This window comes from Plectrocnemia conspersa, unplaced genomic scaffold (assembly GCF_051122295.1).
Source record: "Plectrocnemia conspersa isolate PC_06_02 unplaced genomic scaffold, ASM5112229v1 ptg000005l, whole genome shotgun sequence".
Taxonomy (NCBI): Eukaryota; Metazoa; Arthropoda; class Insecta; order Trichoptera; family Polycentropodidae; genus Plectrocnemia; species Plectrocnemia conspersa.
Window position 1 is genome coordinate 19569736 of NW_028277169.1, and position 16008 is coordinate 19585743.

A 16008-nucleotide genomic window follows, 5' to 3' on the forward strand; every position below is an offset into this window, starting at 1 on the left:
CTAATTAAACAAATAAAGTTCAATTCAAGAGATCATTACAGTTTTACTACCAAACATCAAACAAAGTTTCAAAAGATACTTAACAACATAAAGTTCTTAAAATACAATTGCATTATTAAAACGAAACATTATACTGAGTTTTGATTTTTTGTGTTTTTATTTTTTATAACATTTTGAATCAAGGATAAATCTTTTACAAAATAGAAAAACCATCTTAGTTTCTTCATTTCAATTAAAGTTAATATTCAAGGCTTTTTACATTACTAAAAAACTTTTATGATCCTAGTACTGCAGTCTGATCATCGAAATCCAAATATATTAAATTTTTGCTGTATGTGAGTTCTAAATTTCTGTTTTAATATATTCTTTATTTTTTTGGTTCCATAATCAAAAAGCAGCAGATAAAATGCCAAATTAAAATAGCTATATATTTTTCTGCAATTTATACTAAAACTATAGTTATTTTCCCTTAATTTTATACTAACACAGTCAAGAAAAAATATTTTCAAAAACGGACATTTATATTTATTTTTAAAAATATAATTTAAAACCTAATAAAATAATTTATCAAAGTTTCGGTGTCAAGTGAGTGCCAAGAATATAAAACAATCAGCAAAACGAGTAACATGCTTTAATAATTACTCAAAATCAATTACAATTAAACACGTGATAAGAGTTAGAAAGGCATTGGCAATACTCAATTTCGTGTCTAAAATAGTTTAAGTCTTTATTTATTGTAAGCGTTCTTGTTAAAAAATCATTAAAGTAAGTAATTGTAGTCAAAATTTTTGTATTGAAATATTAGAACTAAATTAGTTATATTTTTAATCTTCCGCATATTATTAAAAGTATATTATATTACCTGCTGTGTTAATATATGTAATAAACAGAAGAAAAAAACACAAGTGAACTAAGATTTCATCCTTGCGGCACACCAGTTTCTATAAAAATGTTTATATAATTAAACACTTTCAGACGGTAGTTAAATATTTTATATAGTATACCCTAATGTTTAATTTATGTTGTTACATACTAGTGCGTTATGAAATCACATAATGTTTGATCTATTGTATGTTTACAAATGAAAGATTATTTTATTAGATCTTAGCGAGAGCATAGATTTCATATTTTCTAAAAAAAATGTTTTCTTGCAATTTTTTTAAAAATATTTTGTAGTTTTATTTACCGTGTAAATAACAGTGTATGCTTACGTATAATCAATTGATTTTTATGCTGTTGAACCATATTTTTGAAACTAATATTTGTATTTTAAAATGCTGAACCACCAGATTTTTACTACAAGTTAAATAATTAATATATTTTACCAATACTTATAAAAAATACACATTCAATGAAAAAAAATATTTTTAATGAAAGACCAACAATGTTAGTAAAAAGACCTGGGTTCAAATCTGTAATATACTCAATACTGCAAAAAATAATTATTATGAAGGAATTTAATAAAAGACATCATAAAAACTCTCCCTACTAATAAAAAAATATTTTTTTACAAGGAAAACATTACGCAACTTAAGCTCATGATATATAATTGATATAACCCATTTCTAAAATGAAAATATAGCATATACGTTGTTTTTGAATACATATAAGATATTCTCTATGAGCTGAAGAAGCTCATGATTAGAGAATATTTAATACCTAATATGAGCGACCTAGCTTAATTTTAATTATACATCACGATATTCATCCATGAGATTAGGAAAATATACTATGTATATAGGTAAACTGAATATATGGTGGTCGATCAGAATTAAAATTATTTAACTATCAGTAGTTCCGATCTCTTAGATACAATATATATACATATTTAAAAAAACACAAAGCTCCATACAGGATTTGAACCCAAGTCTTTTATGTCAAAAGTCAACGATTTATTTCACTCATTAATCAGGCTACTTACTTTACTTATTAAAAAAAATATTGATGCTCACTATTCCTGTAAAATATTCTTATTGAAAATATAGCAGTCATATTCAGATTAAGTTTTATGATACATATAATAAAAACCTATACATATCAATAATATATACACCCATGTCTTTGTAAATGGTTGTAATAATACATAAAAAATAATAGTGTTCCGGAGAAAATTGGTACACGTCTAGAATATGTAATAAAAGTAACTTGCGCTTACTGTATTTCAACCTTGCAAGTAGTGAAAATTGTGAAGGTTTATTTTCACAAAAAAAGCTTCATTTACAATTTCTGTAAATTTGAACACTACTAAGCAAAATCTCATTTCACAGTGTGCAACATGACAATAGACGCCCGCGCCCTGAGAAACAAGTCGGGCCGCACTTCCGGCCAGATCAAATCTCCAGCCCTGGAAGGCCCTACCAAGTGCACGTACAGACTCCAACCGGCTGCTGGTCAGAGGGTGGAAATACAATTGTATCGGATGTTGGCCGTCGGCCATCACAACGGCACAAGGTGAGCGTCTTTTCTATATAACCACATACCTACTACAGCATATCGCTATCTGAGAATCTCTCGTAATTGACTTTCGGATTCCGCTATTACAGTTGCACCGGAGGAGCTCTGAAACTTGGCACGACTGAATTATGCGGACCCAATGAGAGGTACGCCCCGCCCGTGGTGCTGTTCTCCGACCACGGAGACACTATGCTGATGTTTGAGTGAGTATTGAATTCAATTGCAAATATATCTACAAATAAAATACTTATGTATGTATATGCCATTTTAATCGATGGCCTTATTTTAAATTTTTAATAGCTAAAGAATTTCTTAACTTGTTTGAGAAAGAATCTGATAAACTTATACCATTAATAGGGATCTGCAAACCTTCAAACAATTAAAGTCAAATGGTGCAATATTCAGACATTATGGTAGATTTACTAAAATGTCCAAACCAAGTTGCAAATTTCTTCATAGAAATGTAAGTTCTGACATTATCACGATGGAATATAATACCCATTATATTAATCATCTCTGACCTCTTCCAGTCGATTGCTTCTTTAAGTTTTGTCAATTGTGAATAGTACTTATTGAAATCAATAGTTTGGTTTGATTCAATTGCAATCAAGCCTTTGCAAATAGTTTATATTATATTTTTACTTATATTATACTTAATTCACTCTTTATTTCCGGTGATGAGTTTCTTTAGCAAAAAAAGTGTTGTTATTGCATTTAAATAACAAATCCAAGAAAACATTAGGTTTACTATTTTTTTATCGCTTAATTATGGTATTGAACATCTTGGCTAATCCAAGCTATTTTTTTGTATTTGATTTTAATTTTTTATTACAACTGTCAATGATTTAAAAAAATATTAGTTACCTTAATTATTGCTCAGTCTAAAAAATCTATTTTTATTATAAAAATATATATTTTTATATTGCCAAGTTCGATCAAAAGTTGTAGTATCACTGTTATATGTTAAAATAACAGGAAACGAAAATATGTTTTGTGTTGTTGTAACTGGTGTTTCTTCTCGTGAATTATTATTTAAGCCAAGGCTTGGAAACCTATGATCCGTGGGTCATAGGTTGCCGATTTTATGATTTTCATTAATCCGTTAGAGTTCTGCAAAAAGCATTTTTTTAATATATGTACATATGCCGGATTACGTGCTACGATGTTACGACCAGACCACATATGTATATGGTTGTTAGCACCAAAAATAGTCTTCTTAATAATCACATTTTAATTATTTTAACCCACAGCCAAAAAAGGTTGCCGAGACCTGATTTAAGCGTTTCTCGATAAAAATAGCAAATCGAGAATTCTCATTTTCACACCTTGTTCATAGAGACTTTTTTTGTTAAAAAAACCGAATATTTTTTAATGTTTTCAAACAATCGCATATTTTTATAAGGCTGCATAAATAGGGTGGGTCTATGCCAGATGTTTTAAAATATGAATGCTTTCTTGGAAGCTTTTATACGAAGTGGAAAGTATTTAATAAGCAAAAATTTTCAAATGATTTTCTCAACTACTTTAATCGAATTATCTTTGCTTTGGTAATCTAAGAACTATATTTATAATCAGAGAAAAGGATACTGTTTCGCATAGGAATCGGCAGTTTGCAAAAGTGTATGAGGGCTTTTTACAAAGTTACGCCAAAAAATTCGCCTCTCGTAAACTTAATTCTGATTATTTTTATTGCGGTTTTTTATCTTTATATTGTTTGAAATGTAAAAAATGTAAAATAACAACAGCTGTTATTGACAATTTTCTTTACGTCTAATGTATAATACATAAGCCGAAATTTTATTTTCTAAATTTCTGTAATGATTCGAAGTGGATTGATTCGTATTTTAAATTTATTGTCTACAATCAATTCGAATTAAATATTTAATTATTATTGTAACTGTACCTTAATTTTTTCAATTTGCTTTTTTTTATATTGATTTTTTCCATTGCTTTACTAAAAATTGGTAAAATTAATTAAAATAGATAAAGATACTTAGTATATAATATATTAAATTTACACTAAGTATTTCTTTATTTATTTTAAAAGGAAATATTAATTTATTTTGTATAAAAACAATATTTTTTACATAATTGTTATTTTATATTATTATAATCTATTTCTTTGCAGTTTCAACATTTTTTATGGCTCAGGTTCATGAATTCTGTCAATGAATAATATATTAATGTGTATGCCCATTTTAAATGTGTTCCTCAGAACTAACCTAGCCCCTATGCTATTCACATTATTTATAAAATGCATTTTATTATTAAAAAAAATATATTTAAATGCAATTAAAAACGATTAATTGTGTTTTCAAAAATCAAATAAATAATTGACAATATCTAGGAAATAGTAAGTTGTTGGAATAATATTAATATTAATAAAATAATACAATAATAGGACAATATATTTTTTTAGTTGTGTCAATAACTGTATTTTTCAAGCTCAAATTACTCAACCCAAATTTCATTATCTATGTTTTTATTCATCCATAACGATTATCTAACGACTTTCAAGCATCTTCACATTTGATGAAAAACGAAAAAATAACTGAAACTGGCTACATAACTCAAAGACGCGAGTGAAATATAAATATTGGCTCATTTCGCCGTATACAAAGCACGGAATTAAATTAAGTCTGATCAAATCAAAACGTTATCTTTGTAAACAGCGTTCCATTGTGCGTATCCGCAAATTGAATTCGGGGATTATATTAACGTGGATAAAACGGTTAATGAAACACTCGTGTTGGTATGTGAATGTACATACATTGTATATATTTGAGAGTGTGTTAATGTTAATCTGGGTGTATATTTATTTATAAAGAGGGATAGAAGAGCCCAGGTCCGACGTCGCGTGTGCCGGACGCGCGCTTTTCACCAAGGATATAAATTGGATAAGACAGTGGAAAAGCGACGGGAAAACTATTCATGTGAAAATTCGCAAACGCTGGCTATTGTTGCCAGGCGGCGACAAAAGACGCCATTGTGCCGTACCCGACGGCTTCTAATTTCTGACAAATTGTAGATCAATAGCTATATTATTTATTGGTTCAATGTTTCATTGGCGTAGTATTTAAGTAATATATTTAAAATAAGCATTGCATTTAAAATAACGAACGGCAAAATCCAGGTAATTTTTATTGTATTGTTAAAAATAAAATACAAGTAACCTTTTTTTTGAAAATTAACTATTAAGCAAGCTAATCAATTCATAGCTCAACTGACCATAGAAAAATATTATTTATTTATATTTTAAGTTTGCTATAAAATAGATTATGCATTAATATTATTGTCTCCTTTAAATAAAATTTTATTGCCTAATAAGAAATATAACATTATTTTGTATTGTGTCTATAAGTACTTTATATCACGTTTTATTTATATTTACATTTTTTGGTCAAAGCACAATTTCGACAAACAACTCTAATTTAACATTAAAAATATTATTATATTTAATAAATTATATATTGCCGTATAAACAATGAAAACCGACCGAATTATTTTTGTACTCTGGCTTTTAATTTACTATGTTCTTTCCTATCAGTGTATAATTGGAATTCTGTTAAAATGAAAGGCTTAAAAATAAAGCTTTTCCTTAAACTGATTAAAAGCAAGCGGGACTCAAGTAACGAAACATTCCTTGGATTTAATTGCCGCATTATACGAACGTTGTGTATTTATAACATGTATTTATATCTGAAGGTATACGCATTTTCATACCATAAAATGTACATTTTAATCCTCTAGAAGATATAATAATTTATGAATAAACCGCGAAGCAGCCATATATTAAAATTTCGACAATTCCATTTTCAGACGAAAACCGTAATTTATAAAGGATTTGCGTGGGAGACCCGCATATTGAACGCCCTAGTGACTATGTATATTGAAACATTTTTAAAATTTAAATTTATGTCCCTACTTAACCGTACTGTAATCCTGCGTTAAATAGCTCGTTTTAAATATATGACACTTGGCGGCTAACGTATAATATAACATAATAAAATATAAAATCTTTTATAATTTTAATAATATCTTTAACTTTATATATATATTAATGGAACTTCTTCTAGTTAAGCCGTATAATGAACTTATATAAAAGTTGTTTTACTTGATCTTAGTTTATATCTGGCTATCAATTACTTAATATAATAATACCGCACGTACTAGCTTCTTTATATAAAAAAAATCACTCGTGCACGTACAACACGTTCATAATTCTTATATTGTATTGATTTTTTTTCATTTTCGGTTCACGCACGTACTCTAACGAATGTTATGTTTTAACGTTAAGAATTATTTTATTTAAGATATCTGTGATTCTGTGATATTAAATATTTATCTGAAGTTTTATTAAATATCTTATTAAAATAGATTGATTTTTATGTAAGATTATAAGTATTTAATTAATACTTAAGTAAGGTGTTAAATAACTCTTATTTTATTATTGTATAATTTTCATTATTATACCAATTATAGTATAAAAAAATTTAATAAATATTTTCCAAAATCTAAGGCAATTACAAAAGTAACTTCCAACAATAAAAAGGAAATCCAGTTTATGACATGGTCAATTTTATCGGCACTAATCAAAGTATTCAATTTTTTTTTAAACAATATAGAAGGATACTTGATTGATCAACAGCATGGTTTTCGTGTATTGTAATCAGTAAGAACGAATCTGCACTTTTTTCCAATTTTGTGACAAAAAATCTCATATGGGTAATCAGGTAGATGTTATCTACACTGATTTATAAAAAAAAATTTTGGAAAAGTTTGTCATGTTTTAATTCTTAAAATAATCAATGGTCATTTCAATGATATGGTCAACTCAAGTCATCTAAATACATTGAGTTGAATTACCACAGTTCACTAATATTTTTTTTATCACAAAGTGGTTCCCTAAACTTCAAAGTTACGTATTAGTATTATTTTAGAAGGTGCCTAACTAATAAGTATTAAGAAAAGTTTTTTTAAACTCGAATCAAAACCTAAAGTAAGGGGACAGTAATTTAATTTAAACGTTAATTGTTATTTACGTTGGATGCTGGCGGTTTAATATTTACGTCTTGGATCTTGGATTTTAAGGGTCCGCTACCCTTGCGACGGCTCCTATTAGAACGCTAATATATCAGCCCCTTCCCTTATCATTGTTACAACAGACATGGTTTGCACGTAGTTCAAAGATTAATTTCATTGCGCAAAATAATCCCATGTGCCGGATGAACTTACGAAAGTTTAAATTTTCAACCCGCTTCGTTTTTTCAACGTTTAACTTTGGAATGAGTTGCTCGTGTGACCTTGGGTTTCTGAATAACAATTGTTATGCGAAATGTTTGTTGGACTGCCGCATAACATCTGAAAATAAATTAATCAGGTATATAAACTAATCTAATAACATCGCAACAAACATGGAAGGCAGAATTTATTTTCATACATTATATTTTATTATTATTGTGATTCTATAGTCATACTCAAAACTGACTGTGAATATGTCGATATGTTGTGTTGACATTATTAACAGATAATAATGTGTCAAATGAATCATAAACAAAATACTTATTAAGCAATTATTTATTTTAGTCCAAACACATTTTCATGAAAATCAAACAACTAGGACTTAATCCAAGAACTTTAGGCTTACTACGTAAATATCAATTATCGTTTAAATCAAATCACCATCCCTTCGTTTTATGTTTTGATTTGTGTTTGACAACAAGGGGCTGGAAAAGTAATTTCGCATATGGCGAAACTTTCGACAAACCGCGCCGCTCGTAGGTTGATTAACAAAATGGCGGGTTCAAATCAAAATTAATTGCGTGTTGTTGCCGAGTATGTGAAATACGACGCGCGGGTCACATTATTGTGTAACTCGGATGTCGAGGGTTTTGCGTATTACGTAAAAGCCATGTTAACGACACAGGTATAAAATCAAATGTCGTTCGAGGTCGTGAGTTACGCTTTGCACGTTTTAAGCGAAATGGGCTTAAAAAATACAAATAATAATACAAATTTAATTACAAGCGTTTAAAAATGATGTATTATTGTAATATCAGGGTTCTCTCATACAGAATATGCGATCGTTATGACTTACTATATAGATTTTAATTTTTAATTAAATGAAAAATGTTATAAAGAAACTAAGATTATTTTAAGCTATGTATTTTCATAAAAAAATATGTTGCGGAACAAAATATGTATTAATTAATCCAGTTGCTTTTATTTATTTTATTAATGCCTTTTAAGTGAGCATTAAAATAATTCTGGATAAAAAAATATTTGAGGAACAAGAGTGGGCAATAAGAAAATGCTAGAAAAAGTCGGTGTTACGTGCATTCGCTGTGCACCGACAACATTTAATTGCAAATAATCTTAGTTATGGTTTGCATTGCTAAATAAAGCAGCTAGCAAAATCAAAAGCATTTCATTTTAAAAAAATATATCTTGGCACACTCTAAAAAAATGTTTGCATATTTATGATATTGTCGTATTTACTCGATCCCATCTGTATATGAACAGAACATTAGCTCAAATTACCAAAAAAAAATTAATTAATGTTTTATGTTATGTGTATATCAGGGGCGTATATTCAGGGTGTGCTAGGTGCGCGGCGCACACCCGCAAAACCATCTAAAATATAAATTTAGAAAATTTAGGGCATAAAGCGACATCATTTTGCATACAGTAGTATGCAAAATTATAAAATTTTAATATGCAGTGTATAGTATGCATTGGTATTTGTCATTCGCTCTGAACGTTTTCGCGCGAGCGATCGTTTTGGAACAACACATATAACGCGCCGACCTTGCGCGCGGCTGCCGACTAAAGTAAATTGTTCCGAGATTTAACGGCTGAAGTCGATCTGTCGGCTGGCAGCGCTCAGTAGTAAAATTGGTCTCGAATTTGGTGCGCGTACTTCAAAAACTCTTGCGTCCGTCGCTGCTTTTTTATTACATTATATCACAATAACAGGTCACTCATTTTTTATATTTTGGCGTAAAATAGTTTATTATCTTATTTACATATGATCGCTACTTAATTTTATATTCTAGATTATATTTTTTTATTTACCCCAATAATGATGAAGAATACTGTTGAAGATATTTTGAATAATCCATTTTCAAAAAGAAGTTATGAAATTAAATTAAAGATCATCAAAATTGACAAACCACGTCCACCTCTTCCCAATTTATTTATGAAGCATAAAGACAATAAATGTGAATATACAAGACATTTATCATTTTCATCATATGAACGAACTGAGTGGTTAACAGGCTGCGAACTTCGATCTAGATTGTTCTGTTGGCCATGTTTATTGTTTTTCAAAGAAAGAAGCGTGTGGAATAAAAGTGGATTTGCTGACCTTAGTCATCTGATAACGGCACTGAAAAAACACAAAAGAGCGCAGTCACACGTTCAATCATTTTTCTCTCTCAAAATGTTTGGAAAACAACGAACTGAAGTCATGATTGACGCTCAACGTAAAGCTAATATAAGTCAACATAATGAACAAGTTAATAAAAATAGAGAAATATTAAAACGAATGATTGACGCAGTAGTATATCTAGGAAAACAAGAACAACCTTTTCGAGGCCACGATGAGTCCTGTAATTCACTAAACAAAGGAAATTACCTTGAATTTTTAAATGCACTTCGAGAATACGATTCTGTTTTGGATACTCATTCAAATACTGCAACGGTGTTTCGTGGTACTTCCCCATCCATACAGAATGACATAATTGAAGCAATTGGTGATGTTATTAAAGATCATATTAAGGAAGAAGTAAATTCAGCAAATTTTGTCGCTATTATTCTTGACGAAACTTCAGATATAATGACGAACTCACAGCTCTCGACAGTTTTGCGTTTTGTTTATGAAGGTAAAGTTTACGAGCGGTTTATTGGCTTTACAGACGTTAGCTCTGATAAAACAGCCGATGGCTTATTTTGCCACGTTGTAAATATAATTGAAGAATTTCAAATTCAAGAAAAATTAGTTGGACAGACTTATGATGGGGCGAGTGTAATGAGTGGGCATATTAATGGTTTGCAAGCCAAAGTACTCGAAGTTTATCCATTGGCCATTTTTACACACTGCTATGCTCATATGTTGAATTTAACATTACAACAAGGTCTTTCCAATATAAAAGTGTGCAAATCATTCTTTCAAACTTTAAATGGATTGTCTGCATTCTTTTCGAAATCTTCCAAACGAATAAATGCTTTACAAGAGTTTGTAGCTAGAAGACTTCCTTCTGTTACACCTACAAGATGGAGTTACACATCACGGTTAAGTAACACAGTGCAAAAATACAGAAATGAATTTACGGACTTTCTTCGAGACGTCGTGAAAAATTGTGAACTATGGGGCCCCGACACTGTAATAAAAGCACGAGGTTTTCTTAGCTTTTTGGAAGATTTTAAAACAAGAAAACTTCTCCACATATTTTCAAACCTTTTTGTAAAAACTGATGTGTTATACAACATTTTACAATCCAAATCTTTTGACATATTATATTGCTGTAAGAAAGTTACCGAAATTTTGCAGCAACTCAGACATGAACAGGAAAATAATTATGAAACATTATGGGATTCTTATGTAACGGAAGAAAATTATCCAAGACTGAGTAATGATTTGCTTGTTGAAGAAAAGCACGCGTTTTGCCAACTATGTAATACAATAGTTGATAATATATGTAAGCAAATTGAAAACCGTTTTTCTTCAATGTCCAAATTGGAATATTTTCACCTTCTGGAGAAAGAAAAATATGAGCAATATAAGGGAAAATTTCCAAATGAATTACTTACCAAACTGCAACAATTCTATGGAACATTATTTGATTATATAAGTTTAAAAAATGAGCTTGCTGTTCTTTATCATTTGCCTGAATTTGCAGAGAAATCTGTTCATGAGCTTGTACAATTTATGAACACAAATAATTTTGAGTCAGGTTTTCAGGAAATAGATAAATTAGGCAAACTAATATTAACTCTTCCAAGCAGTACTGCTTCAGCAGAACGTTCATTTTCTGCTCTGAAACGAATTAATATTTGTTATCGAAGTACCCAAGGCCAAGAAAGGCTATGTGGCTTAGCTTGATTTCAATAGAAAAAGGGATTCTTATGGATATTAAAAACAAGAGCACTTTATATGACAGCGTGATAGAAAAATTTATGATCAAAAAAAGAAGATTAGATTTTATATATAAATAATTATAAGTTTGTGTTTATTTATTTATTTATATATGGGAAAAAGCTCGGCTAATAAAAATGAAAAAATGTACTTTTTTTATTTTTTATAGCACACCCAATATTAACACCCACCGTACGCCACTGGTGTATATATAAAATGAGAAGTTACACGATTAATCCAAAGATGGCGCAGCCATAAAATCTGCATTGATCGAAACAAAATTCAGACTTCGTTGAAGATGATGACTCCTGTGTCAAAGGTCGAAACGTTGGCAAAAGATATATGAGTGAGAAAAGACGTTCTATAAAAGCCCTCTTTTCTCCCAAAGCTAATTAACGTGTTTATCCGTAAAAAATGAATACTGACATACAAACACGGTAATTAAAAAAATCATAAAATAAATATATATATATAGATATTAAATTTTAAATATATAAAATTTAAGATATTAAATATAGATTTAAAAATTTTATCGCGAGATATATATTTATAATCAATATTTGCTGCGGATGCCATCACGATCTTACTTGTATGTGAGCGTCTGAAGTTTCAAAGAGTATCACTCTTCATCCTCGGAAACTAACTGTCACTCTCGTCCTCGACCTGGTCATGTGGAGGTTCACCAGTGTTGCCACTTTTTTTTAATAAATTAGTTATTTTAATTTTTAATTTAATATTTTTATCAATTGTATTGTGTTGGAAATAGTGTAAATTTATGTTTTTTTATTTACCGATTTCACCCTGCTCAGAATTGGTAGCCAATATCTCGAAATAATTTTTCTGTCGTCTCTTTTATTCAAGGATAATGCTTTATTGATTTCTATCTCAACCGCATCCCATTTAGTCCGAACAAAAAGATTTTTTATCTTGGCCAAAGTCCTGATGTATTTTAAGTTAATTATGTAGTCATCATTTTGTTTATCTTATATAGAATATTTCACAATCTGCACAAAATATTTGATAAATGCCTTGGGAGTCATTTTGAATTAAGTCTTTTTCATTTGGCAGGGAAGAACCGATTTTTCGACTTGAATGGAAAATGGTTCTGATTTTTTTACTACTCAGGACCCTTTATATTTTTTCTAAACTCCCTTTACAAATGAAATGCGTGCATGTTCAATATAGTTATACATATATATCGATTTTTTTTCATATTTTTACCTTCTCTTTTTTGTATTCATTAGCCTCAAGGACTTCATCAACAATTCTGAGCTCTTGAGTTCTCTGTCGTAAAGCAATGCAGCCACCGATTTCAGTTGTGCAGGGTTATAATGCGACTTAGCATGTAGATATCTATTAGTATGATTGATTTTCCTAAGAACTGTGTGTTCTAAAGAGCCATCTGGTCTGCGTGTTAAGTGTTACCTTTTTTTTAAATTCAAACAATTTAATATTTTCTATTTTGCTGATGTTAGCAATAAGTGATTTCGTTTTATGCAGGATTCTGCAGATGTCTTGCATAATTTCCACTTTTATCTCAGGTTTAAGACGTTCTATACCTGCTTCCACGTTGCTGATAATTTCTTCGCACGAAATTCGTGTCGGAGCAATAGCAAAATTTAGTCCTTTTGTAAAAACGCAAAGTGTAGTGTCATCTATGTGATAGTCGCTATAGTTTCGACCACCGATATTGATCATCTTGGACATAATTTTGATTTTATCTCAGACACTGCAGACTCTTGAGCGGCGTCGTCATTGATTCCATCTTGTGTTTTGTAATTTTTCTGTTTGTTTGTTACTAAGAGAACAAACAACAAGTGCATTTATTTTCGAATTGGTTTGTTTAAATGAATTCAGTTGTTGTTCCCTTAGTAACAAACAAACAGAAAAATAATAAAACACAAGATCGAATCAAAGTGAACGCCGCTCAAGAGTCTGCGTCGGCTGAGATAAGGTGAGTTACGATATTTACGAATAAAAATGATTATCATTATTTTATACAAAGGTTATTTGTATATACAATATTATAACTTTAACTTTTGTTAGAATACAACATTATTGTATTATAAATTGATACATTTTTGATTCACTTAATATGATTCAATATTAGCGTTCTTGATATTTAAACTATAACGGACTGTTTCTGACATCTTAATTTTGTTTTTGTCATCAATCTTTAATATATATAAATGCTATAGAAGCTAGTCTTTTAGTATACAACCTATAATTTGGTATATTTTACAAACATGTACAAAAACTGAACCTATTATATATATAAATATCTATGCCATACAACATGCATACTATTCTAATATATTTAGTAGCTTGTATTTTAAAAAAAAAATATTGATCCATTTAAAAAAATATTAGTCTATTTTTATTAAAAAAATCAACCTTAAGCTAGCCTGACTTATGTTAAATGCTGCATGGTTTTCTATGCGAATATAAATAATTAACTTAATTTGATATTCATCATAAAAAAATAAAAATTGATTTTAATAAACTATCTAGTACTACTATTCTATAAATATATAACTAATCAAGCCAGAGAAGACGCTTTTCCTTATACATTCATAATATTTAACCCAATTTCTTAGTCTTAGATTCTGAGACACCGTTAGATTTATTTATTAAATTTAACCGCGCTTTAAGCACCGAATCTACCATTGTTAATTCGTCGAGTATTTCCCCAATGGAAATTTCATTATAAAACTACTTGTATTTTTTAATGTATAGTGTATATAATGAAAATTGTAATTATATAATCGTAGCTTGACAACACATAAATAGTTTTACTATATTGTTTAATATAGTAAATTAGCATTATGGATCAAACGTGCCAAAAACCACATCAAGTTTATCCCATGGGCGATTTAGGCTTTCATGCAAAAGTTATGCTTTGTAGCCCATGGGTCGTAGAACGCGGATATGCGTAGTATGTACATATAAATATTTTGGTGAGCTTATTTGTTTACCGTGCGATTTAATATAAGATGAAGCCTGAAATATTTAATTTATTGTTTGTTTTTTTTTTTTATAATATAAACTAACGTAAAGCGTATTTATAATTTAAACTTGCTTTTGTAATATAGCTAACACAAAGTTTAAACGAGATTCGCCTTAACCATCAATTTCATATCAACGGCTATCTACAATATCAGTGTAAAGTTTAATGGCGAATAATGTATTTAAAGTAATTGCATAAAGTTACTCTGATGGTATGAAAGTTTCACTTGAGTGAGACACGAATAGACAAAGCTCAAGTGTTTTAACTTTCCAAGTAAATATCAATTCAAAGAGAGTAATAACTAAACATTAACAATAAATATCGTTGAATATCATTTTTTTAATTAAAGACAATGAGATATGGCGCAAATTTATTAGTGATATACCATTATATACATATGTGTGTATATGAATGTACAATGTATATTTTGTCTTGGGTTATTATTAAAAAAATTGTCTAAATTGGGTTGCTCAGATGATTTAACTCGGTTATTCAGCGATCGTAGACAGTTTGTAGCCTATGGCGGTCGATTGTCGAAAAAATATTTCACCCCTTCGTGGGTTACTCAATGGTCTAATCTAGGCCCTCTGTTCTTTATGTTATTTATTAATGATATAAATACGGCAGTTACAAATTCAAGTTTTCTTCTATATGCAGATGATTTAAAATTATGTCAATGCATTCGATCTATAGAGTGATTTAGACTCTCTATGGATATGGGTTAATGTATTATATGCTATTAGTAATCCTAGTAGTATATTATATGTATGTATACATAAGAGCAATTTTATTTTTGTTTCTATTAGTAATCAATAAATCTGAGCCAGTGATCTAATTATTAATAATATCACATTGTATATTCTGCTATGTTCAAATTATACTAGATGTGTGTATTAATTATTAATAACATCTACTAAAGTTAGATCGCTTACTAATAAATATCCATATCACATAAATTAAAAAAAATATTTTAAAAAGTACATGAAACTGTATTCTATCTTTTATATTTTAATCAAATTACGTATGTGAACTAACATTAGATCTTGTAATAAAGGGCCGCACTTAATATTTTTATTTTTTATATGCACATTTTATAAATGCATGCGAAATGCGATGCAAAAATTATTTGAAAATCTAGATCAAGGTGTTGTGGGTTTATGTTAAAATAATACATAATTTATAGCAACGGCTACAACAGATTACTCTATTTATTCTTCATAGCGGTTTCTGTCACTCATTCTAGATGTAATGTAGGGTGGATTTCTATGACGAATCCTTTCCATGATCGTAGACTACGAGGTGTTAACTCGCATTTACTGACTATACTATTATTAACTCGTCTATGGCTGTCGCCATCTGGCTCCTTAATACATTGGCATTGCAATTGCACATTGTTCTGTTTAATGTCATC

The 16008-nt window shown here is 29.4% G+C and overlaps 1 protein-coding gene across 13 annotated transcripts in view; it reads left to right on the forward strand.

Annotated features, from left to right (window-relative positions):
* Positions 1-16008, forward strand: part of LOC148235052 (uncharacterized) — a 398703-nt gene that overhangs the window by 250584 nt on the left and 132111 nt on the right. For all 13 annotated transcript variants that reach the window (XM_088185419.1, XM_088185421.1, XM_088185409.1 and 10 more), the window contains 2 exons: positions 2268-2451; positions 2544-2657. In XM_088185419.1, the coding sequence (XP_088041545.1) occupies positions 2268-2451; positions 2544-2657 (298 nt within the window). The remainder of the gene's footprint in view (positions 1-2267; positions 2452-2543; positions 2658-16008) is intronic.